At 42.6% G+C, this 27309-nt stretch overlaps 1 protein-coding gene across 1 annotated transcript in view; it reads left to right on the top strand.

Moving 5' to 3' along the window:
- Nucleotides 1-1022: 1022 nt before the first annotated feature.
- The window catches only part of nmbr (neuromedin B receptor), an 83706-nt gene continuing 57419 nt past the window's right edge, over nucleotides 1023-27309 (top strand). Inside the window, exon 1 of the mRNA XM_008289662.1 lies at nucleotides 1023-1450. Coding sequence (XP_008287884.1) covers nucleotides 1023-1450 — 428 coding nt within the window. The remainder of the gene's footprint in view (nucleotides 1451-27309) is intronic.

The raw sequence follows: 27309 nt of genomic DNA, 5'->3' as shown, positions 1-27309 counted from the left end.
GATGGCCTTGAATCATGATTCTGATCATAACTGATCTTCCAACATGAGCATCAAGACTTTTCCTCCACAGCTGGATTCAGATGAGTTAAACAGAATCTAACTGGGTTGCTATCATTACCTGCCAGATGAAGGTGGAGGAAAAGGGCCACACAAGGGGCGAGAGCTGTGACGTAAATCTTGTGGGCGGGGCCAGCGGGCTTGAACCCGGAAGCTGTGCGGCAGGTAACAGGCGCTGAGGACCCTGGATTTGGGGACTTGCGCCACTTTGAGGCTGGATTTGACTGCTAGAAGATCTTGCTGGATTTTAAAATTGTCTGAGGAGGATGAGAGGGATTTTCCCGAGTAAAGGCGCTCCGGCAGATGCTCTAGATCAGGACACGTGATCGACGACTTCTGCAGGCTGGCCCGCTTTGGTTTGCGTAGCAGCAAGCATATTCTTTAGTTCAGTATAACCAACGCACAAACTGTCCACAAACTTTTGGCTATAAAGAGCATCCTCCCTCTGTTTCCCTTCCTTGTTTCCATCTTCTTAGCTTCATTCTGTGTCACCTCAACACTATGTGCCCAAAACTATGTGGACGGCTGCGATGTATGAATGTGCCATGCTGTCCACATATTTTTGGTCATCTTTGCAATCTGTAAAGCTCGATTCTTCTTCAAGTTCCCCCCAACCCCCTCTTCTCTGCTCTCCTGCGCTCTCTCTCTCTCTCTGTCTCTCTCTCTCAGCCACTCACGCTCATAGAAAGAGGGAGCGTCTGTGTTACCAGTGTCAAAGAAGTGCCTCCTCCTCTTTACGCGCATCAGTCGCCTCTCACTCGTCTCCCAGTCACTCAGATAAACAGTTGTCAGATGAACTCTTTTAAGAAAAACTTTTCCCTCGCTTGGACTGAAGCCCCACGCTGACACTGCGTCTTTACGCGCGGAGCATCCCATTGCGCGCCCGGCAGCGCACAAGCTCCCATCCCGTTCTCTCCTCTCCTCTCCGGAGCGCTCCTCTGTGGATATTCCCACGCCGCGCAAGGATGGATGACGAGTTTCTCTCTAACTTGAACCCGGCTCAGTCCGGAGACCCCGAGGTTTTCAGCCCCAACTCCACCGAGGAGCCGGGCTGGTGGGCGTCCTCTGACGGCGGGGAGACGGTCCACTTCGTCGTGCGCTGCGTCATGACCTCGGTGTACATCCTGATCATCACCGTGGGTCTGCTGGGCAACATCACCTTGGTGAAGATCTTCATCACCAACAGCGCCATGCGGAGCGTCCCCAACATCTTCATCTCCAGCCTGGCGGCGGGAGACCTGCTGCTGCTGGTCACCTGCGTGCCCGTGGACGCTTTCCGCTACTTCTCCGAGGAGTGGGTGTTCGGCGAGGCGGCGTGCAAACTCATCCCGGTCATCCAGCTCACCTCGGTCGGCGTGTCCGTGTTCACGCTCACGGCGCTCAGCGCAGACAGGTAGGAGGGCTGGATGTGGATGTGACAGTCTGGCGCACAGCGTGTCTGGGCTGCTGTAGCTCCCATTTCTTACATGTCATTCTCACTTTATAAGACGGTTTTATCTCTCACACGGTCACTTACACTATCCAGGTGTGTCATAGTGGAAATGTGGAATTTCCTCCCTATGATGTTCCCATTAGGGATGAGATGCAGCTGCTGGTTTTATTTATTCTGCATCTTTTACTTTACTTGGTCATTCAGTGATCACAAATCATCAGTATTCCTGTAATACTCTCACTCAAAAACATTTGGTAGCAGTTTTAATCCATGTGATATTGTCATATAAGCACCTTAAGTGTCTGTGTGGTAAAATAATCAATGCATGCTCCAGATTCCTGTTACACACCTGCTGCACACTTTGCTGCAGTTCATTGAGAAATTCTGCTACTTTTTTTGCTCCACTGACTTCGTATCGCTGCTCAAATGAGGCGTTCATGTACAAAACTCACCATTATCTCAGGAAATTACACTTTTTCTTAAATCAGCGACAACATGTTATTGCATCAGCAACATCTGTGACTTTCCTGTAAGTCCATTTTCTACTTTTCACGCTTACATTTTTTCTGATTTCAGCACATTATTCAGTGCAGGACTTTTGCTCATCCAGAGTTTTCTCACAGGGTTGCATCGCTTCTTTATTGTCAGTTAAACTTGCTGCACTTCTGATCTCTGGCTCGCTGCCTTATTGCTGTGATGTTTAAAGTGTGGATGTGCAGTTAAATGAGTGACGTGATCTTATTCTTCCTAAAATGAATCTCCTGCTTGTGGTGAGAAGTAACTGCTAATATGTGTTCAGTGCAGTCATGATGGACTTCTCCCTCACGTGTTTATTCCTGTATTTTATTCTTTGACACCTTTATACAGTATTTCAAAATGACATATTCTACTTTTGACCTACTTGCTGTTTATGGTTGTTTGACAGTTAAAGATTAAGATCTTGCAAAAAAAAAAACAAACACAAGATGATTTAATCTTATTAAACATGATGGACTATTACAAGATAAACTGCCTTCCAGCACATAATAAAGCTCCACCTTATCCTGCTGCAGCATTTAGATGTTCTAAGATGTAACAAATGGATTTAAAGTATCAATTAGATCGGTGCTTTGTAGATTAACAGATTCTGGGTTGCTGTCTGTTTGGTCTCTGCTTCCTATCTGATCCTTGTGCGAAGCAATTCTGCATGACAAGTGCTTTAAAGTTAACCTAAATGAGCTTTAATGTATATTTAACCCCCTGATATTCCTGTAAGAACTAAACTGCTGTGATATTTAGGTGGTGTCCTGCCTCCGTCTCTTGTTTCTCTCATTTAAAACAGACGTCCACAGCTTGCAGCAGGACTCTGCTCCGACTGCGATCGCAAAGACGAACTGCACTGCAGGTCTTTATTGACTCGCTCTAACTTGGTTTCCGTGGAGCTGCTGAATGAATCTAACGTTAAATTTGAAGCATATTTTCCGACTGTGAGAAAATATTAGAGGGACGTCTAATTAGGATGAGATATTCAGTCGCAGCAGGAGGAATACGCCGGACAGTTCTGAAGGAGGAGGCTTCATTTGGAGAATTTCTAGATTAAACAGTTTAAAACTGACGTCGTGGTGAATTTGTGAGTTATCGCGAGCCGCAGACAAAGAGCCTCTGGAGCCTTGTGTGTACTCTGCAGCATAATTATAGCTGCTTAAGCTGATTTGTGGCAGAGCATTGATTAGTATTAGATAATGTCCGTTCCCGTTTGAATGAAGGAGGGGAGGGCTGCTGGGATGTAAAGGAAATACTGAAGAGAACAGCGAAGCGAGAAAAGGCTTTGCCGGCTGACTACAAATACAACACAGCAGCTATGACAGAGTGGAACAGTGTGGCCACCTTCTGAGCATAAAAATATTTTGCGACTCTCCTCCTCCCAACCTGGCCCAGTGCATAATGCCTGAGTCAGCATTTTAAACATCAGACCTGCCAATATAAATCCACACAACACAACAAAACAAGTGTTTACCTCATTTATTGGGATTGTTGAGCTCATGTGGCAAACCCAACCTCTACACAATTACATTTATACACAACTAAACTGGATTTACATTATGAGGGTATGTTTGTTTATTTGAAATGTGTTTGTGATACATTTCTAATCAATAACTGTCTGACCAGAGACTCTGCACTAGTGAGGGACTTGTGCTGAATCCATCCTCATCTCAACCACGTTATATGAATTTAATGGCTCCTAGAAAACTTCACTATTTTGTCTGTTGATAAAAGTGTGTCGTTATGTGGACACTGGGCTGCATATGGATACAGGGAGGGTTTCCAGTTAAAAAGGTGCACACCAGGGATGGATAAGAGACTATAGGGCCCCGGGCACAAGCATGTAGAGGGTCTGCCATCCCTTCTCAAAGGAGCAAGACATCTGAACTAAAAGCAGCCTAACTGCTTTGCATGGCTGAGTTTTGTTCTTCCCCCAAAGTACTTTAAGACAGCGCCAAAGTAAAATCACCAGAATAAGAATAATTAGAACTAAGAAATAAAATAGCAACTGGAATCATCTCAGAATGTGTTTAAATTAGGGATGCACGATATATCGACGGCCACATCGGTGTCTGCTGATACTAGTGTTTGTTCCCATATATCAGAACAAATACAGCCGATGTGAAAACCCGCTGATTGTCTAACATTAGCGCCTTCGTCTCTACATTTGATATTGCTGCTATTTCACAGATGTTTTTACTTAAATGGTCCTGGACTTGAACGTTAAATATGTTTAAATATGTTTTACTTTTGTTATGTAATAAAGAAGACTGTGTAGGTTACTTTGGTTTGGGCTTCTTCTGAATAGTTTTCACGTTCTCACAGTGCTTATTTATATCCATTTTTCAGTGTGAACAAGAATTAAATATAAACATTGGTAATATTGGTTATCGGCGATATCAGAAATCTTAATATCGGATATCGGTATCGGCCAGAAATTTTAATATCGTGCATCACTAGTTTAAATACAACACCTTTGATATAGTTTATACATGACGCTGAACCATCTATGTTGCATCGTTTTTATCAGGCCTAGTCCTGCCACTGCGAAGCTAATGCTAACAGATCTCAGTTTCATCACTCAGAGTTTAGTGGTCCATCCCTTTGGGCTGTTTAGCCACTTTAGCCGCCTCCATCTTGGCCACCTCCATAGTGGAACACCAGGTGGCAGCATGCGATCTTTAATAAATTTTTAAAAATTTTATTTATTTATTTTTTTATTTTTTTATTGTTGTATACTGTAATATTGTGTATTTTATTGTTGTTTCTTTTATCTTTTGTAAGGTGTCCTTGAGTGACCAGAAAGGCGCCTTTTAAATAAAATTTATTATTATTTATTATTATACTGGTTTGTGGTCCACTAACAGGAAAATGCTGCGTAGATTTTTGTCAAACAAAACAGACTCGTTGCTGATAGTGTTTGCGGACCAATCATGATGACTATCATCTATAGTCAGCCCCCTTAAAGGGTCATTCTGAGCCCTGCTTTGTGTTATTTTGTGTCTTTCTTTTAGTTAGTTACGAGATTTAACTACAGCAGCTGACTCCTGAGTTGCTTCTGAATCACTTTCTTCATTTCCTCTCTCGTCTCATCCCTTCTGTCTCTCTCTGGAAATATTAAAAACTCCCCCAACAGTGCAATAAGAAGTGCTTAAACTTGCATGTGCTTCATTACAATAGATTAACAAATGAATGTTTCAGTATAGAAGTTGTAGGTGTGGAACTACCTCACTTAAATGTTAGTTCCTACATTAGGACATTGTTAGAAGTCAAAGTGTGGATGGTTTTGGACTTTCAGTTCAGTTCAAGGGGTTCGGACTACGTTTTATGGTGGACGTCACAGTAAAACTCAAGAAATATCAACGGCGATCCTCATCTGTGTAGCGACAGTCACAGTGGCTCATTCATGTCCCTGAATGTTAAATATAAATGATCTCTGGAGTGTTTAAAGTCCAGTCTGAGGCCAGTCAATCTTTCAGGTTTGTGTGTGTGTCTGCACAGATCTCGTACAGTATTATGTAAAGGAGGGAAAAAGACGAGGCGCGTGCGGGATAATAGAGGGGAGGAATGATAATGATGATATACGATGACAGAGTAATGAAAATAGAAAATTCAATTTCAAATCTGATAGAATGACGGAGTGAGAAAGATGTGTGAGAGAAAGCACGTAAATGAATGAGGAGTGTAGAAAGAAGAGGCAGACTGACATATTATTCCCACACATGCTCTTTCAAATTGATATACGCATTTTTCCCCAACTAAAATATCATTTTCTAATGTTTGTCATAAAGAAAATATGCTGGACTGATCTTTAAATCTGATCCAAGATGATTGGTGAGGCACTGTGCTGAATTGTGCATCTAGTGCTGTACAGAATCAAACCTGGTGCAAACAGCAAAGTCTAGTCTAGAAGGTTTAGACACACTACTGATTAAAACTGCTGTATTGGGGTTTACTGCCCTGTTAATGTATCAGCAACACAACTCAACATCTTGATGGTTGTATTTGCTGACGCTGGTGGCTGCAGGTAAGGTGGTGCTCATCTCTCTGAGACCTCTGATATTGTTGATTAGCGCCCGTTTGCCACGACTTGTGGTAGTTTCATGGGTTCTTGACCAGATGCTGTTTGAGACGGAGTGAATTAAATTTGACCTGAGGCTTAGTCTCCTCCATTGGACTGGTAGGCATTGTGTGATTGGTGCGACTTCCAATTGTTCCCTTCACTGAGGAGGTGTCTATGAGAGGCAGCCTTCTCAAGTTTTCTTGCAATCTGTTGCTGAGCGTTGGGAGAATGACCACATTTAGCTACGATTAGAGAGAACTCTGTCTCATCTGTGTGTCTGTCAGTTGCGACAGGTTATTTTACAGGTGAGCTGGGAATGGTCTCTCCTCAGAATGATTAGATTTTGGGGTCAATCAGTGCAAAAATAGCTCAGCTCGAGGTCAAAGGTCACCTTTTCCATAATGCTGTATACCTTCAAAAGAGTGGGACGTAGATTTATGGCATTTGAAAAGCAACCGTGTTGGGGCTTTCTGTTGGTGATGTTGGTGACCTCGGATGATATTTCAAGGTCACACATTTTGACTGCACTGTAACTTTCCCCACTCCAACCCTTCCTGCTACCCCCCTCATCCCCACTCTCACCCCAACCGGTTGAGGCAGATGGCCACCTTCCCTGAGCCTGGTTCTGTTGGAGTCTTTTTTTTCTTTTTTTTTGTCCCCCCTCTCCCATTGGGATTCTTTTTGGTTCCTTCCCAGCGTTGCCCACTGCTTGCTCAGAGGGAGTCCAAAGGCAACTTTGGATTGTTGGCTTCTCTGCTTAAACTTCGTTAGGTCTTCACCTTTTCTATGTTATGCGCTGTGAGATGACATATGTTGTAAACTGAGCTATACAAATAAAATAACATTGAATAAAATTTCCTTGAAAACGGTGCAAGATAGACTCGTTTCTATTGGAAACCATATAAAGGCTTCCCACTGGGGATGTAACATTTGACATTGGGTGATATTCAAGGTCTAACCCAAAGTCAAAATATTTAGATCTTGCCATTATATTTGAAATAACTTCTAATGTATGTATGAGTAGTGCTGATATCACCTTGGACAACCAGTCATTCATGATTAGTGAAATAACAAAAACACCTATGTTGGGGTAAGTGGGACAGAATAATTGTGTCTGGAGCTCAGTGCAATCATGGCCGGCAGTTGCATAAATATCCGTCTACTGAGGGCCCTCTAGTTTGATTATGATACCGCCTGTGAATACAGAAGGCTTTGAGATGTGTCAGCATTTCCATAGAAACTGACCAAGAAAAACCTACAAATTGTTGTTTACTGGACAAAACAAACAATATGTAACATGGTCATTTGTAAGCTTTAGAGGTGCAGAAAAATGGATTTTGTTGTCTTTGGACAAAGCCAGCCGAGCCTTCTTTCAGCTAATTAGCTGCTGGATGTAGGTTCAGGCTTCGAAACACTGCTCAACATTGTGTCTTTTAACCACAACTTTCTAACATTTCCAGCATTTCCATTTGGTACGAGCCTGAAATAATGTAATTACACGATTAGACAGGTGTGCACAAGGTTAGGTTGTATTGATAAAACTTTCTGTAACAGTAACATCCATCGTTTTTCTTCCACTTATCATGGTCAGGCTGTGGTGGCATCAGGCTAAACAGGACCCGTCCCCCCTCTGAGGGAATCCACAGGCGTCCCCAGGCCAGATTAGATATGTAATCCCCCCCCCCAGCTAGTTCTGGGTTTACCCTGAGGGTTCCTCCCAGTTGGACGTACCTTATTGTTAGTTTGAGTGTTTCTGAAGCTGCTGATCTCCAGGATTTTCCCCACAACAGTGTGTAGAGTTACTCAGGATGGTAAAGAACAGAACACATCCAGTGAGAAAGCTGTGGATGAGAGAGGTCAAACTGGCTGAAGCTGACAGGCTGCACTACCTCAGATCATCACTAGACAACTGTGCTGAGTAGAAAGGACACCTTAGACTCTATAGCATTCATTTTTAATCGATATTAATGGCGTTTCATTTTGCATGAGCAAACAGACTCAAGACAAAAGGGAATATATATATATGCACTCAACGTATATATTGAACATCTTTGAAGGTTCATGTTAACAAAAAACTTGTGTCTTTTTCCAAACAAACATTTATCCACATTAGTGTGACCCCCGTTACTCTTTTTTTCAGCCAGCTACTAACAAACCAACTCGCTGACATTGTCCGAGAGGAGAACTGACGGCTTCTCATTAACGGTGTTGCCTGCGACTGAGAGCAGTCTCTCACATGAAGCAGCGGTTGCAGGAGTGGCGAGATATTTGCATATTTGCAAGCTGGGCGACGGGTTAGCTGGAGTGCTAGCAGAAACCCCGGCTAACGCAGGCTTTATGTGGGACTTCAAGCTGGACGTGCTTTGGTGAAAAGAAGACTGTGTATGTATCTACTAGTGTGACGATGAGAGGAATGTTTTCTTTCTTTTGGCCACTTAATGACAGCGACCACAGTCTGAATGCCACAGCTGTCTTCGTGTTGTTGCTGATCATGTGCATCCCTTTCTGTTCACTATTCCCCGTCTTCTATTGGTTGCCTCCAGCAGGATAAAGCACCATGTCACAAAGCTTATGTCAAAGTGCTTTCAGGAACGTGAGTTCAATGGGCTTCGGTGTCCTCTTCTGTCAGCAGATATGAATCCAGTAGAACACTTTTGGGATGTGATAGAGCAGGAGATTGGCAGCATGACTGTTCAGATGACAAATCTGCAGAAATGTTGCGATGAATCATGTTGACACGGAGCAAAAGCTCAAAGGAAGGTTTCCAACTTCTCATCAGCACCTGAGAGCAAAGGGAGTCTGAGCAACACTTTCTGTTTCTGATAAAGTGCTTGTCGAGTGAATGAGACCATTACTTCTCTTCATTACATTTATCTAAAACTGCAAATCAACAGAATCTACAAGCTAGTGATGTACAAGCACGGCAATTTACCATCATCCTCCACAAAAAAAAAAAATTAGAAATATGTCTCCCTTTGTAACTCGACATAAAATTTGTTTCATGTTCTGTGTTTGTGTAAAAGGAAAGTATGGCCCGATGCATCTTAGTTTGAAATCCAGTGGAGCTGCAGCGTGAAGACAAATGCCAACAGCTGAGTAAACACATCAATAAATACTCAGACTACAAGATGAGGTTTTGAACTCACTGTACCGACACCTGGACGTAAATCCTCCCATGTCCATCCTCGGTGAGGTGGGGCCGAGCCACCGGTGACCCAGTGTCTCGTAGCTGAACAACTTTTTAATTTGTGTGGCCTGCTGGATGACTCAGGCTCTGCAGACAGCCACAACTCAGCGGCTGACACTCAACAAACACTTACAGCTGTAATTTGCCTCCGAGCAGGGGGGCTGGATGTGTACGTTCCCTCCCGGGTCTCCATGCGTTATATCTGCTTCCACTGCTGGCACCGTGAAAGATGTTATTTCCTGTCCGCTCGCCACGTCAGCACTCCTGACCGGTGATTGCTCTGTGTCTTAATAACCGATGAAACACTCTGATGACACACGAAACGCTCCCTTAATTACCAATTAACGGTCTAATTCTCGATGAAATATTTAGACCAAGATGCCCTCTGTCTCACTTAAACACAAAGTCATCAAATGAAGCAGGGAGTTGTGGCATCGACTTCCTCTCCGCTTCGCTCTGTCTGGACACAAACAGAGAAAAAAACAAGAAAATGCCAGAATCTTGTAGTGTTTCGGAAGGTAAACCGGAGCTGACAGCCAGATCTCCCTCAGGCCAGCACGTGGACTAATGGGCTTCTGAAGAGGAATTCAATTTGCCCACGACATTTATAAACCGGATAACATCCAATAAAGTATACGTGTTAAACCGCGGGTGTGCATTAAAGATATTTGGATTTTTCAAGAACTGATAATAAAGGTAACAAAGCCACAGTGGATCAGTACAGCGAGCAGGATCTTGCTTTCGTAGAGGTGAAAAGTTCAGTAAGCATGAAATGTAGTCTTGGTAGAAACTGCTGCTTTTATATGAGATTGTGGCACTTTTTTTCTGTGTATTCAGGGCTCCAACTGCTTATTATTTTGACCATAAAATGTCAGAAAATTATCTAAAAACGTACATTATAAAGTTCCAGATAAGTCAATGATATTTATGTTAAACTAAAACAGGAAATCCTAATATTTAAGAGGTTGGAACCCGCAAACATTACGTTTTCTAGATGAATCAACTTGTCTATTAATCAGTTCACGTCTCATCTTGTAATTAGAGGTTTTCACATTTCCCTATTTCGAAATGGGGGTCTTAGAGTGATGTCGATAACATGACCAAAACCATGTGGTCGCCTGAACAATATCTCCTCATGTGTCGGTATATTTGACTTAGATACCACAAGCATTAATCACATTGATCATGAACCCCGTACACTGTTCTGATTTCAGGCATTGCACCAGATTTTCTCACATTCTGCTTCAACAGCGTTGGTGGTGTTGATATCGGGTGATAAGACAGCAGATCTGTGATGCTGCTCTCCCAAGAGAAACAACGGCATCGTCTGTTCCAACAGCACTGGTGACATATGTCCACGTGCAAGGGACAGAGACATGTAGAGGCAATGAGAACTATAAATCTTGTGATATTATTCGAGAACAGCGGCCCAGAGAAGGTGTCTAATCAGAAAACACTTCTATGTGTTGTTCCAGAGGTCAGTTTCCTTTCTGTTGTGTAAGTTGGCAGATTTGTGGGACCTGGCTTCATGTGGTGAGACTACTGAGTGAATATAAAGTTGGATGAACTTTCTGTGACGTCGCCTACAGATTTCCTAAAGAACATTTTTTTTAAACTCAGTCAACAGCTGTCACCATGTTGGCAGTGCCTGACTCCTAACTCCTGGTTAATCCAAAAATAATCAAAGATGTGGCGGGTGAATGGATCTGAGGAAAACATCTCTGGGCCATGGGCTGTCCTGTTATTGTACCCGTCTGTCACTCAAAGTGGTCTCACCCTTAATTATGCATAACTTTAATCATCAGTACAGCTTTGTATGGCTAAGGTATTTAAAAATTCATCTTAAACAGTTATCATGAACTGGGTAATTAAATATAGAGAACAGAATCTTTCTTTGTTTTATGTTTATTTTTGCTGAAACACTGGTTCTATAAGGATTGACTCATTTTTGGAGTCAGCCTCAAGTGGCCATTTGAGAAACTGCGACTGTTTTCTGCACTTCTGTTTTGGCATCCATTTTCAGAGATTGGCACTTAAAGTAAGAAACTGTTGCCACAAAGCTGGAAGAAGAAGAAGACAGTTGCTATATATTGCAGTGGCATTAAAAGATGGCCAAAAGTGCAATGATGGTGACATTGACCACATATTTTTGATTACTGTGGAAGTAATTCACTTTACAATGTGGTTCTCATTCACCCATTGGCAGCCTACCTTTGGGATCAACTTGGGGTTCAATGTCTTCGACCACCAACCACCAACCTTTCTATTAATGGACAACCCGTCTACAACCTGGACATGGCCATCAGCTCTGTTATGAGCTGTGTCAAGTCTTAAATTCTAAGAAAATGTGCTTTTGCATCAAGTTATTTTTTCAGTCCAAACTTTTCTGTAAAGCTGACCTGTCCATTAAAGCTGTAAATGACACCAAGTAATGATGGGAATAAAGTAAGTCATGATGTGCCAAAAGGCCTGATCAATCTGTTACGCCTCCTGGAATATCAAACCCTTCATGTTTGGATTTACACCATCTTAAGCAGGTTAGAAATCCACAGTGTGTGTTTGGTTACTTGTATGTTGGTTGGCAGTTAATGGAAAAAGTCGTAGAAATGTATGAAAAATTCAAAATGTGTCCTACTTCTGCTGAATGAAAGGATTCACCGTGAAACATCCAAGCAGCTCAGGAGAGCAGCTTGTGAGGAGTCACTCAGGGTCACACCGACGTGGTGAGCAGCTCGGTGACAGCTGATGGCTGAACGGGGAGCCAGCTGATGCTAAAAGCGGTGATGAGGTGGTGCTATATGTATCTGAACTGCACTTACAGTGACAAGATTCTGACGAATGTTTCTGAGAATTTTTCTGACTCCAGATAAGAGATGCAGTGAGTGTCGTGGTGTTTGGGGGCAATAGACCATAAAGAAAAGAGTAGGGCACAGAGAGCGAAGCTGAAAATCACCAGAAGTGGAAAGCCAGTGTATAGAAGGCGTCTATTTGCATTATTTGTAACAGTAAGCCCAAAGGTGAAGCAGCAGACTGAGCACCAAGTTGCGAGTTAAGAACTGATGATGAGTGTGAAGTCAACCTTTACAGGCACTCTTGTATCTCTTGTAACTTATGAAACCTTTATATTCTTGCATGCCAACGCTGCATCCAACATCCAAGACACACATTGCTTTACTTGTGCATGTTTTTATTTAGTTTCATGATGTAAAATTTATGTAGATTATAAAATACTGTTTAAGTAATCGAGCTGCAAGGTGGCACAGTTGGTAGCAGCAAGAAGATCGCCGGTTTGCATGGAGTTTGCATATTTTCCCCGTGCAGCATGAGTTCTCTCCTGGTTCCTCCCACAAGGTCCAAAAACATGTTTGGTGATTCGAAATTGTCTGTAGGTGTGAATGTGAGTGTGCTTGGTTGTCTGTCTCTAAGTGTAGCCCTGTGATAGACTGGTGACCTGTCCAGGGTGTCTCCTGCCTTCAGCCTGAGTCAGCTGGGATAGAGTCCAGCCCCCTGTGACCCTAATGAGGATTAAGCGGTGTATAGATAATGGATGGATGGATGTTTAAGTAATCTCGCTGTTGTCCTGGACAATCGTGGTAAAGACGGAGCTGAAGTGGAAAGCAAAGTTTTCAATTTACTGATCAAGCTACAGTCAAACTATTCCTGCCCTGGACTCACTTTTCCCCTTCCGTGATAATGACATGTATTGTGTACAGCCTCGTACCTCCGTCCTGATTGGTTGTACCAGCCTCCGTTGTCCCGCCTACCCTCTCTGGAGCTGAAGCTGGACTGGTTAAGACCTGACTACAACCACCGAACAAATTGCTCACCTGGCTTTAAAGGTCCTGCTCACCTGGCATTCTCTGGTGCCTTTTTTGTGAGAAGTTGAGTTTGCCCCTGTGTGGTTTGACTGTATATCTTGTTAAGAGAACTAGATGAGTTCATTGTTACATGTGGGGGGTAAAAGCCTCGACAGGGACAATCTGATTGTCAAACATTTTGCGTTAGTAATCGTTGTTAGCTTTCGTTAGTTAGGGGTGCTTCTTTGTTTGTATTTTGGTTTGGATAGAGTTTGGCTTTTGGTTTTTTGTTTGTTTTTTTGTGAGGTAGTCTCAACAATTCATCTTTAGGAAGAAGTTGTTTATGGTTATACTTATTTCTTTTATTTAAGTCGCACACATTTTGCCTTTAACCCCTTCCTTGTGTGTTGTGTTAAACCTACCTTTCTTTCAATAAGTCACTGCTAATCACTCTGGTAGACAGCTTCTATCTGCTGCTTTAGTTACACCTTGACTCCCCTAGACAGTGTGGTTGTAAAACCAACCCTCATCAGTGGTCATGAGCTCTGGGTAGTGACTGAAAGAATGAGATTGTGCATATAAAAATGGGAAGGGTGTTTGGGCTCAGCATTCAGCGATGAAGTGAGGAGCTCTGGCCCGAGTAGAGTTACTGTTTCTTTGTGTTTTAAAAAGCAAGCTGAAGTAGTTCATCTCATCAGGATGCCTCTTGGGTGTCTTCCTTTGGAGGACTTCTGCTTCTGTCCAACTAGGAGGAGACCCTGGAGTAGTCCCACAACTAGCTGGAGGCATTGCATATCTTATCTGGCCTGGTAACACCTTGAGCTTCCCCAGGAGGAGCTGGGAATCGTTGATGGAAACAGGAACGTCTGTTGTGCCCTGCCTTGCCTGCCCCAGATAAATGGAAGACAGTGAATGAAATTCATGAATGAATACATTTCAGTCATGACAGCGGCAGGATTAAGGGTTGTCAAGGCTGCACCGACTCTTGGTCTGCCTGGGAAAAAGTGACCGCCTTGAATATCTCAACAATTGTTCGATGGATTAGCATGTAATTGTGGATACGGATTCATGGTCATCAGAGGATTATTCATAATGATTCCAGTATCACCCGCATTTTGTCCTGAATTTATCTTTTTGACCAAGTACCTGCTAAAGTATTGACATTCCCATCAGCCTCAGATGGACGTTGCATTTTCTGCTAATTTGCAAATATTAACACATTAAACTAGGAGGGAGGTGAACATGACAACTATTCACACGAAACATCATCTTGTCAGTGACTGTTGCTAACATTTATCATTGCTGCACATTATTGCAACCTCACTGAGCTGCTAGTGTGACCCCAGCCACTTGGATTTGTTTCCTGTATAGTACAGCTTACAATGCATACTCAACCTACTGACCACATAAAATAAAAACAGCAGTTTCAATATGTTGCATCAGAAAGCCTCACAATAAAAATATAACCTGTGTTACAACTTTTCTTTTTTGTATCATTCTTCTCTTCTGCTGTTCTCCTTGCATACACCCTGCTGCTACTGCCACTAATCTCTAACTGGCATTCATCAGTAGGATGAATAGGACTTCTTTTTATCATCCACAGTGAAACGCTGCTGTGTCATAGTCCATCCCAAGTCCACTTAGTTTCCTACTATCACAGTGCTACTCAGTGAGCAATGTTCTGCTTGTTGTGGTTGTAATATTCATGGTGCGATGTCGTCATATAAGTGAGTAACCTGGATAATCCTGTCCCGGTATACATGATGTAAACACAGCGTTGTGAGCCAATGAACTGCAAGCGGCAAAATGCAGCAGCCAGCAGCTTTAATTAATTGTATGGCAATAAGCTTCCACAGCGTCTCCCTGCAGACTCGTCTCAGCATCAGGTGTTCGGTGTCGCCCAGCTCGTCCGTGTCTAATGATGGGAGGTGATTGGCTGCCGAGCTGAGAGGTGCAGTAGGTCGAGCTAAGAGTATATGCTGACATACACTATGCATGTGAACTGCATTACAAACCACTGCTGTCATCAGGTGGCTCGGGATTTAGAAGATATCGAAAATAAGCTTGTTAATATTTTGAGATCTCCACTTAAAAACTTTTTTTAAGGGGAATGTGGAGGTGAGAAAAAATGGCTTCCAATACTGAGCTGTAAAAACATAAAGGGTGTGTTGTGTGACTTAGTTGTCAAGGGGTTGTGAAATTTTGCTAAAAGAGACCGAGGATATGAGATAATTTGCTGATAAGCCACATGATTAAAACCACCTGCCTAATATTGTGCTGCCAATCCAGCTCTGACCTTTGAGGCCCCAGCAGCAGATCCTTAAAGTCCTAGAAGTTGCAAAGTGGGGCCTCCATAGATCTGACTTGTTCATCCAGCACATCCAACAGGTACTTGATCAGATTGGGATCTAGAGAATTTGTAGACTCTTTATCATGTTCCTCAAACCATCCCAATGTTTGACCCTAACGAACCCCTTTGTGGCAGGGGGAGCACTAACGACCCATAAACGAGGGGGAGGAGCAACAACCCCCAACTGAAACCAAAACTCAGGTGTTAATGGCTCCTTTAGGATATAAGTATCTGGAACTCCCAACTCGTCAGTCAGAACTGATGAAGCCTCTTGGATGAGAGGTGGAACGTCTTCAAGGAACTCAAACAAGTCCAGTTGCTACGATTAATCTACCAGAATCCCAATGTTTGCATTGTGGCAGGAAGCATTGTGTTACTAAAAGGGGCCGTCAATAAATACCGTTACCATGAAGGGGCGTATATAGTCTGCTGCCATCTGTTCCCACGGTGACTGACACACATGCACCAAGCTGTCTCCATGATATAAATAAAAAAAACGATTGGTTAGACCATGCAATCTCCAGTTCTGGTGTTCTGTTCATTGTAGATGCTTGATGTGGCTCATTTTACAACAAGCTATGCTGCTCTGTGTGTTCTGATGCCTCTCTGTCATTGTGGTTTTCAGCAGTTTGTGCATCAATGAAGCCTGGGTGTCCATGCCCCTTTTGTCGTTCAGTCCTTTCTTGACTTTTGGTGGGTACCAACTATTGCACACCTCAAAACCTGCCATTTTGGCCAAAGCTCCGCCCCAGCCGTTTAGCCGTCACAGTTTTGTCCTTGTCCAAGCTGCTCAGATCCTTCTGCTGCTCATTTTGAATCAATTTCAAGAACTAAGTGTTCATTTACTGCTTAATATATCCCACCATTGACAGCTACCATTGTAACAAGGTAGCCATTTCCATTCACTTTACCTGTCAGAGGTTTTAATGCTGCGGCTGATTGGTGTGAATCTGTCTGAGAGAGAAGTGTAGTCATTAAATATTAGATTCCAGTTTGAGACCAGAATACATCCAACCTGAGAATTGTTTTCGTTGTTTCGGTAAACCCCATCACATCTGGTTTCACACGTTCGTACAGTTGCAGCACTTCTTTTCAGTGTAATGTGTTTACTCTAATCATGCTGCTTGTGTATAAGGACATGACAGCGTGTAGAGGTGAACTCTGTCTGTGGCTCAATTTGTTTTGTTGATGGTGTGTCTTATGACAACAGAGGCACTTGTGCTCTAATTCAAGGACAGACCGCACAGAGTCTCAGGGGACGAACTCATGGTACAGCGTGCATGCGTGCATGTGTGTGTTTGTGTGTGTGTGTGTTTGTGTGTGTGTGTTTGCTGCAGCAAAGGTAAAGGTCAGTACCTTACGCGTCTTGCATTGGAGCAGCTGAAATCTGCAGAACGTTAATGCAAGTGGATTCCAGTTAAATTCAGAGCTTGACCTTTACGTGCAAACTCAAAGAAAACATCAGGTTTACATTTAAACAGCAGCTGGATGTCCAACTTGGTTCATCTTCACTCTGACATTTTGTCTTCTGGAGATCTATCAACACCTTAAAAGAAAAAAAGACATTTTCAAAAAATGTACATCTGTCTGTGAGGCAGATTGTCATCACCTGGCTGTTATTACTGTATTTGTGGTGTTTAATGCTTGTTCTGGAAAGGGCTGTTTGCCATGATTTACCTGTTTAAATGGAATATGGAAAATAAAATATCCCCTAAGTGAAAAACCAAATAAATGTCTGTGAATCTTTTTAAACATCACAGAAGAAGAGACAGAACCTTTCAGAGAATCATCACATTTTATTCAGGTTTTATCACAGCAATCAAATGGTAGCTGTGGGCACAATACAACAAGGAGCTGCTGACAGCCAGTTCATCTACTTGTAATGGCACCGGTTTGACAAAACATGAACAAACTTGTGCTAAAATCAGGGCTTTAGTGGCAGCTTTGATGTCTTTCTGTCGTCACACTGGTTCCCAAATAGGTCTATATGTTGGTCTGAACATGATTCCAACAGCGTGGAAACACCAGAACTTTATGTTTCGTCTACTTTCATCTATTAAAACACAAGGACATCAATCCAGACAGGATTTAAATTACAGCAGGAGCACCGAGTTCATTGAGCAGGCAGTTTCAGATGGAATTATTACTGCGGACGGTGTGAAAAATGACCCACATTCACGCTCTGGAGCAGATTAAAATCTCTGACCGGAGCACCTCCTCTGGAGAAATGAATGGGGATTGAAACAACTAAATGCTTTGTTCCTTCGACACAGAACAATATTATTTGATGCTGCTTTTCAATCAGTGACAAATCCCTGTTGTAGAAATGTTGGCGTTACATGATGTGACAGAACCATTAAGGTGTTTAGGATGGTGTTCAGCCACCAAACCAACGCTGAGCGATGGATGACCTGCTGCGATCCATTTTGTTCAACTCTGATGTTGGTTTACTTGGACTTTGTGGCTCTATAATGACGTCACATCATTTCCTCCTTTGTCACTCCAGTTTCAACTCAGGATGTCTGAATGGATCGTTTTAATTTTATATTTCTGCTGCGTGACGTGAGACGACGCTGCAGAGCTCAGAAGCACCGCAGGGTCTCGTGTTCCTCTACCAGAGTCGGCCTGTTTACCGACACACACCTTTGTTGTTCCTCTACAATGCCATGATATCAGGTTGTTAACGGGAAAGCCATTTCCTGATCACACAGCTGCCAGCAGCGACCCAGCTGTGCGTCTGACCCTGATGGCCTCTAATGAGCCCTTAACGAGACTGAAGGCCACTAACGAGCCCAGAACGGCTTCTAACTTGCCTGAAGGTCCTTGATGAGGATAACAAGCCTAATGCATAATTAGCATGGTGACTGGAGTGGCTACGGGAGCCTCAATCACTTCCTATCAAGATGATGCACAAAAATAGCCCGTTCAGCTGAAGAGGTGCTCAGACTCGTGAGCTGGTTGCTGCCGGGAGGCCTAAACCTTCAATGATGAGGTGGTCAGACAGGGACAGAACGGACGGTAGACCCACCGTATGTAAGAAAACGTGAATGAAATGTTTTGGGGCTGCGGTTTTGTTGCATCTGTTTGTCCTTTTCTAAAATGGAAATAGTCTTTGCATTGAATAGTTGTTTAGGTCTGTTGTGGCTGTGAACTCACACAGACATCTATAGAGTCACCCTCCATTTACATTTAAACTCCGTAATCAGAGAACGTGTTTACAACATCCATCCATCCATCATCTATACACCGCTTAATCCTCACTAGGGTCATGGGAGGCTGGAGTCTATCCCAGCTGACTCAGGGTGAAGGCAGGGGACACCCTGGACAGGTCACCAGTCCATCACAGGGCTACACTTAGAGACAGACATAAATGTCTCCTGTAGTAAAAATCAATTTTTATTGTGGTTTTATGGTTGGGTTGTAAAGTAAAAGTGTTAATGTCTGAAGACATTTCCATTCTGCCGATCTTTAAGTCCCCCTACAAGTAGTTATCCTTCCAGCTTTTCAGTCAAGTGGGAGTTTTAATTAGCTGCTATGATCTGACTGAGGAACCAATGGCTGTGAAGCTGAAACCCCTTGTTGCTTTCAGGTGAACCATTCACAATGAACAGCTGCCTCTCAGTCCAGCAGGTTAATTTACTTCTGGACCAACTTCTGCTAAATCTAAATGTTGTGCTGTTAGTTGCAAGAGTGAACACAACAGTCTCCATGCACTCCCAGCAGCTAAGGAACTGGAGATTCAGTGGATTACTTTTATTATTGCTGGTAAAGTCATTACAACAATAGGAAATCCTGAGTGTTAGCATGATATGCTATTAATGTGGATAGAGACACTTTTCTGTTTTTGTTGTCAGACAACAGTTTGAGCGTGAGCTAGTTACTGAATGCAGTTCATTTAGACTAGATGTTAACCAGTAGTCACTTCCAAACTGCTGCTCTGCACAGCTCAAGTACTGAGTTTGTAACTGCGATGTCATCTGACAATCTCACCGTACACACGAGTTAATAACTGACAGATGTCACTCAGACAGAAAGTTGGAAGCAATAGAAAGTTCTGGTCTGGCACACTAATTCACATCAGTGTCAGCTGCTGTGCTGTCAGCTTTTTATTCTGCTCTATCGATCACAGCCGCAGAGAGAGTCTTCTTCCTGATGGGGGCGTTTACAGCTGAAGCTCAGCTGCATTTAAAGCTACAGACGCTGAAAAGAAAGCCTGTTTAGAGCAAAGGTTATGCAGTCATGGTAAATTAACTGTCTTTGCAGTATTTTGAGGTAAAAAAAAAAAAAGAAGAAGAAGAAAAAAAAGAAAAACACATTTTAGGGATACATGAGAATTTGTTAATAAATTAAGGAGAAGGAACCTGGTTTCCCTAATCCCATGTCCTTTCTTTAACCTTACTCAGGACTTTCATGTTGCCATATGTAGAAGGTCTTTCTGGGTCTACTGGACTCCAAGAAAGAATATGTGCAAAATATTTGTTGGTATTCATTATAGACTTTTATACTATTTTAAATAAAATTTCTGATAAGTTGACATATTTTTGGTTCCTAACACATGACAAATGTCTCTCTTTTTATATTTAAAAAATATTCAAAAATAAAAAAAACAATTCCTGTCACCTAAACCAAATGGCCTGGCGTCCTAAAGACCCCAAAAGTCCTGAATAAGGTTAAAGGACAATGTGTGGTGAGCTGGATGTTCGTTATTACCTAATTTAATGGTGGTGGAGCCGTAATTTTGCACTTACAAAGAGGAGAAAAAGTTGGATCTGTTGTCGGTGGAGTCACAAGTCCGAGGACTTCTTGTCGGGAGATTTAAGCTCAAGTCCTACAAACAATTCTAGAGTTCCTTCTTTCACTTTATTCTTGTTTCAACTTCAGCCTTCGCTCATTTTCCACTCGGTGTTTACGTACATGTTTAGTCAGTGTCTTGATGGCATCTAATCAGATCACCGGATTGTCCTGTAACCTCAGCTCTCAATACTTTACCCCATAATGGTGCTAATAACGGGTAACAACATCAGCTTCCACGTAATGCAGCTGAAGGAACTGATGTAATCTAACTACTATTAGTGCCACGTCGGTATCAGATTATTTCACAGCACTGATTTCAGTCTGGATCGCCTTCATGGAGATACAGCATTGACACACAGGCTCGCTTATAATATTGTACATTTTCTAATGTGTTTGTTTAGGATTTATGTTTGTTGAAGTTTCCCAGAGCCTAGAAAAGTGAGTTTGATTTGTGTGAGTCTTTGGATCTTTAATGTGAGACAGAAGCAGCTTTTGTATCACTTTGTGTTTTGTCTTCCATCTTGGATTCCTATAAGACTCTCCTACAGACCGTACAGCCGCTGCATGAGGGCACTGCGGCTAAACAATGATCTGAGAACCACCAAAAACTAATGAGATCTGCCCATCAGCTCAATTTCAGCTGCTGGATATCTTGTGCGGAGAGAGCAGCTCTTAGATCACATTAGTGTAGAAATCAAGGATTAGAGGTCATATCATCCCGACAACAGAGGGAACAACATATTCCTGCAGCGCCGGATGTGTGAGCAATAGAGCGCTGGCAGGAAAAGGAATGAACGCTGAGGTGGAAAGGAAGAAAGTATTTCTTTCCACCTTTGTTTGTGGAATCGATTTTCTTTCAGCTTTCTTCCACCGAAGCACCAACAGCAGGAGCTCTGAACAGAGACAAAGAGAAAGAGGTCTGCTGCTTTTTGGACTGACGGGGGAACGACACACTGAGGGAGGTTTAATGGTAGCAAGAAAGGTGGTCAGAGGAGAGCCTGGCAACAAGTAGGAGAAGAAAACAACAGGTGTTAAAAAACTGAAGAAGGGGTGGAAGAAGAGTGTAGGAGAGAGAAGGGAAGTGATTGGGCAGGACAGGACTGGAGCGAAAAGGCGATCAAATTAGAGTTTAAAACAAGGAAATGAAGTCTTGGTTTTTATAGTCTAGGCTGCAGAAAAAGCTCCTGCAAGAAAAAAAACAAACCTTAAAAACATCAAACTCTTCTGCTGCGTTTTGTTTTATGTGTTGTTTTTTTTAGAATCGCACTTTTACTTGTTTCTAAATTTCCGCTAATGTGTCCTTCCTCCGTCCAAGTGGCTTTCTTCAGCTCACCCTTTAGGTTGTCTTCTATTTTCAGACAAAACCAGAAAATCCCCAAATTAAACCCAGGAAGTCTGGAGTATTTACGGCAGAATCTCCACTCTGGGACACGCTGCCATGTTTCAGTCGTTGCGTCCGCAGCTTGATTGATGAGTCACCAGCGTCGGGGTTATATCAGCGGGGCTGCAGAGTCAAGGAAATTACATTCTCCACATGCTCGGAGTGTTGGCGGCATTTTGGGCTGCAATTATGGTTCTGTGACAAAACCTTTCCAAGAAATAATGAACTTTATAGGTTTGCACCTCATCGGCAGCCATTGTAACTGATGCTGGTTATTGTGGGCGGGGCCACAGGCACAGTTGTCTGTCAAACCAGCGGACCTGCAGCAATCTGCTGGATTATAAAGTCTTTCGAAGGAACATATAGCCACGTGATTTGTGCTGAAAAGGCTCAGAGGAGCTGCAGGTGAAGTTCCTGGCCTTGGGCTGTCAACGAATAAAGCCCCAGTGGCTGCTGTAGGGACAAAGACTGAGCGTTCAGATGTTAGTTATTTGTGTCGTGTCCGTGGAGGCTCTGCTAGAGGGGATGGAGGCTCAGGGACACTCTCGGGACCACCACACCGGTGTTTTTCAGAGTTCGCCAGTAATACAAGTGTTTACTTAACTCAGCTTAAGTCCAACCTAGTTCGCTGATGCGGTCACTTTATTGTGTGGATGTTCTGAACGCTTAAACTTCTTGGAAAACAGTGAACTTTTATGGTGACAGTATCCTCCACTAGTAGGTATGACGGTACGATTTAACCAAGTAACCCCACTGCTTTTATCAAGAATATATCTGCAAAGCACTCACTGAAGACGTATTTCCTACAATATCCACTTTCACTTCTGCTCAGTAACATGAAAATAAATATGTGGAGAAAAGTTCCTTCCACCTTGATGTCCAATACAAGATGATAGACAGATTTACTTTATTGTCATTCAGTTTGTGCATTAAAAGAAATTAAAATGCACTTAGAACGAAATTACAAACACAGGTCACAGACACAATAGTAAAACTTAGGAGTAGTAAAAGACAAAGATGGAATAAATACAATTAGAAACTGTTTCAGATTGCGCCAGGGGCCTAAAAATCAATACAGTCTATTAAAACAAATATCACAGCAGGTTTAGGGGGTAAACAAAATCCTTTTTTTTTCTTGCAGAGCTTATCTTTTTATGTTCAGTGTACAAGTGGTGGGTTAACGTTTTGTTCATTTTTCAAACAAAGTCAGTCTAAAATCAGAGATTCAGACGACCAGGGTTTCACATGTAACAAATGCAAACAAGTGCTTTATATCGTGAAACCCAAACCATGATCTTCTCCCAAGCTTAACCAAATGGGTTTTGGTGCCTTAACGTAACGGAACAGCGAGTAAAAGTCACAAAATAAAGCACAACTAATGGAAAAATAATGGTCTGACACAGGTTGCAAGGTGAAAGTCCGTCTCTGCAGCCTCCTGATGAGGTTCGATGAAATGGGAAAAACTCGTCAACACTGAAGGACACTTTGCCATAACTCCAAGATGAAAGCAGCTTAGATCAGATGGCAGTTTTTGACACCCCAGGAAGGAGATCAGATTGTTAGTCCACAACCCATTAGGTGATGTCACAGCTGCTACGTCTGGCTTTTATATATAGTCTCTGAATGTCTCTAAGATTAGCAGGAATGAATGATGACTGCGGCTTCCAGCGGCGCTGTGAGCTTTCCTGTCTCATTACATTCCCTTAGAAAGGTGCACTAAGAATTCTGAAAAGCCCCAATTACTGACTGAATGTGAATAGAAATTATAGAGTGTGTCACAGACGTTAGTGACATGCAATTATTATAAGTTTGCTTCTTTGTGGCCTCTGAATCTTGTCCTGCTAATGAGGGAGCATGCTGGCCTCCATGCTGGGTTCTGCTTAATGTAGAAGCAGGAAAGATCGCTAAAAACAAGATAATGAAATTCCTGATGTGCAGTAATTCATGATTGGTGTTATTAAAAGTGCCCAACTGTGCAGACCGTAGTAGCACAGCAGTCATAAAAATAAAAATACAAGTTATGGGTTATATGTCAGTGAGTGTGTTTATTAGGAAAGTCCGCCTCAGAACTCAAGTTGTTCAGATTGTGTTGCTGTGTGTCGTTGGTTTTGCTTGAAAATGCAGCTTAAACCAGCGACCTTCAACTTTTTTTGCACCACGGACCGGTTTTAAGCAAGAAATGTTTGTATGGAACAAAAAATTATTGTTTTTTTCTATTAAAAAGTTTCATGAATGAATAAAATTACTTTTAATTGCTAAATCCGTGTTTACTTTTTCTTCTGTCTCAGTGTCGAGTCTCTCCCATTTTCCAAAGCAGCTCTCCTGAGACGTTAGTTTTTGAACGACGGCTTCGGTTAACGGCATGAAAACTGACAGTCAAGTGCGGGAAGCAAGCACAAACAGAAGTGAAGACGAGTGAGTCATTTTTCAAAATAAAACGCCCTGTAGACTCCTCTGGAAATAAAAATAAACCCATAAAGCAGTTTAATTCTTTCTGTGCGGCCCGGTACTGGTCTGCGGCCCGGTGGTTGGGGAGCGCTGGCTTAAACCATTAATAAATAGTTGCCAGTTAACTTATTTTAACTTTGTGGACAAATAAACATACAACCCCATCACCTGTTTTTGCTATTTTTTGAAATCTCCACCAGTAGAACCCCACTAACTTCAGCCAACACCAGTCTTATAGCTGTGAAGCCAAAAGCCACCGTTCTGCTCTGTGGATAGGAGCTGGTGCTGAAATAACCACATTCCAACAAACACGGATTTAATGTGACTTCCACCTGGTCAGAAATATATAAGTACAGCTTCGTAATGAAAACCTAATTATTGGTTTTATTGCAGATGAAGTGATTAAACACTGTATACTAACATCAGACTCAGGATTGGAGGATCACGATTGATACAGATATTTTTATTCCAAACATTCTTCTTCCTTGTCAAAACCCAACACACATTCCCCACAATTCAACCTCACCGCCGACAGCTCCAGATTCAGGTGTGTTTTGCTCGTAGCAGCAACTCGACAGATAATCAATGAGCTCCAGCGTTTTAGTCATTTGACAGCTCAAAATGAAAATTGTTCGCTTCAAACACAAAAAACTTAAAGGCAGCGCTGTTGAGGTGCCTCCGAGCAAGGCCCTGAAGCCCCGATTCTGACACGACTCCTGCAGGAGACGGTGAATGACAGACATGAAACGGCGAAGAGACGTAACCCAGGGAGCACGGCGAGACGTCGGTCTATTTCTGTGTGTCCCTCTGCTTCCTCCTGCCTCGTCTCATCATCACGACGCTCGCTTTGCTCTGCTTGCAAAGCTACTCAGCGCAAAGCCACTCAGAGAAGACAAGAGCCTTTAAATCTGGTAGTCGCTGCACTGATATGGTGATGCTAGAAGTTGGATCAGCTGGGTCAACATTGGTGCAGTAGTGTGGTGAGGAAGGTCTGAGGCACTTCAAACAGGCTGTAAACATGAGAATAATCACAATAATGTATATTTTTGGAGCACTTCTCAAACTGCACATCATAAAGTGATGTTCAAGGACTGCAATGCCGACATGTTTCCAGGTTTTGAAAGATGAAAAGATAATTTGGATCTTCAAGGAAATAAAAGATAGTTTAATTCAAGTTGGTGACAGAGTGAGTTGACATGTCGTTGGTTCAATTTCCATTTGCTCCATGTCTCAAAGTGTTCCCGGGCAAGACACTGTTACTTCATGACTTTTCTTCCTTTTGGTTGTCAGTCGGCACCTGGACCAGACAAAGACCTCTGTCCAAGGACCTCAAAGGACACTAAGGGACAAAGAGGTCAGAGATAAATAGAGGCCATGAAGGTCTTTAAAGTAGTAAAATCTTAAAACCCATCCTAAAACATACTGGGAGCCGGCCAGACAGGAGAGAAGTGATTCCATCTTTTGATTCTGGCTAAAAATCCTGGCAGCTGATTTCTCCACAGTCTGGAGTCCATCAGTTTAATTTTTTTGGTTCAGACAGGTAAAGAGGCTGTTGCAGGAATTTAGACGTGATGAAATGAAATCGTCTTTAAACGTTAAGCGAGATCGTATTTTTGAAATATTTCTAAGGTGATGATATCATGATTGCACAATCTGCTCACAGCTTTGATTACCGTCAAACCAGACCATCAATGTGATCCAAAAGGGAAACCAGCTGATGGCAGAGTTGCACGACTAATTCTATAAATGTTTTACATGAGATCAGCATCTGATGTTTCCTTCTGTACATGTAGTTACATTAAACACTAAAAGTCTTTCCTCCAGCAACGACTGTCCAGGCTGCATGAAAATGGATCTGATTCAATAGGGCAGGATGATACGGACAAAAATATTCATCACGATATAAATAAGAATATGTGCAATAACAATATAAACGACGATATAATTGATGCTCGACAAAATACTTCAAAACTGCGCAACTTTATTGGTGCAAATAAAATTAAAGAACAATTTCTTTTCCATTTAGCAAGCAGCTGTTTTTGATGTGCATTAAAGCTCTATTGTAAACTGCTTGTTGACAATTTGTTTCATCAAAAGGCAGCTCAAATGGAAATGGGCTGACAAATCCTGAGCTCAACAATGCATAGCATTAACAAAAGTAAAGTGGAGTTGTTTTGCAACATAAAACTTTTCAGGTAGGTTCTTTGGTCTCACCATCCTGTCGGTTTGGGGGGCAAATATTCGGACCAATGGGGTGGAAGTGGGCGTGACGCAGAGGCAGTACTTGGCTGCTGATGCCAGTTTAGGATAGCGGTCACAGTTCTGTTTCCACCATCAGGTGGTGGTGGCGGCGGGGGCGAGGGTAGCGGTGGGTGGCGGACGAATATTTGGATCTCTAACTTGCTATGCAGACACCACCATAATGACTGAATATTCCGATATTCAGGTTCTGCCCTACTGCGTCGGCTGATGCACTACATTCACCCTCCCCCTCGGTCGCCGCCATGCTTCTCGCTCCATGTGCTTTAAACCAGATGAAAACAAAGGCACTGCGAAAGCGTGTTCCACTCAAATTTTTATCGCAATATTTTGATTTCACATCATCCCCTAACACTACACCGGTATTACCGTGCTCGTTATGATATGGATCAGCCCTAATTCACAACATCTGCACAGAATAGTTTAGCTTCATACTTTTTACCTAAGTCAGTATGTCTTAACTTGCAATTTCTCTCACTTTGTGCTCTGGCTTATGTACAGTATTGTAAAAACTTTGCAGAAAACCACTCGTCTCTCTACAAGTAAACACAAGGTAGACTCGTACGACTGTTTTTTTCTTTCCCCACTGTTCAATGTAACAAACTTCCTTCAACAAATCCTTCATCATGTCCAATCTCTTCCTGTGAATACGTTCTCCCTCTGCCATTATAAAGGACTTTTTAGTTATTAAATGCACTTTGAGTACTGAAGAGAGAGGAGGCCTCAGGGGGAGGAAACGGAGGTGTATACTATGCAGATGACTTTCATCAAATGTTGTGATATGTAGCTGCTGCACCTTCATGGGTGTTTGTTCACTTTGACAGGTCATACAGCTGTGCAAAACATTTTAGGTAAGTGGTGTTGCTCCAGACTGACAAAGGATTTCTTGTTTAGCAGCTTTGGTTCCTTTGCATCCAATGAAAAGCGCCCAGTGTGTCCATATGATGCAGTTCACCACATGGCCATTGGGGGCAGTATCAGCTATTTTGGTTAATAAGTATGCAAACTCATGTTGCCGC

This window comes from Stegastes partitus, unplaced genomic scaffold (assembly GCF_000690725.1).
Source record: "Stegastes partitus isolate 25-593 unplaced genomic scaffold, Stegastes_partitus-1.0.2 Scaffold629, whole genome shotgun sequence".
In the NCBI taxonomy this organism is placed as follows: Eukaryota; Metazoa; Chordata; class Actinopteri; family Pomacentridae; genus Stegastes; species Stegastes partitus.
Note: the sequence above shows the minus strand (reverse complement) of the source record. Positions and strands in the feature narration are given on the sequence as shown.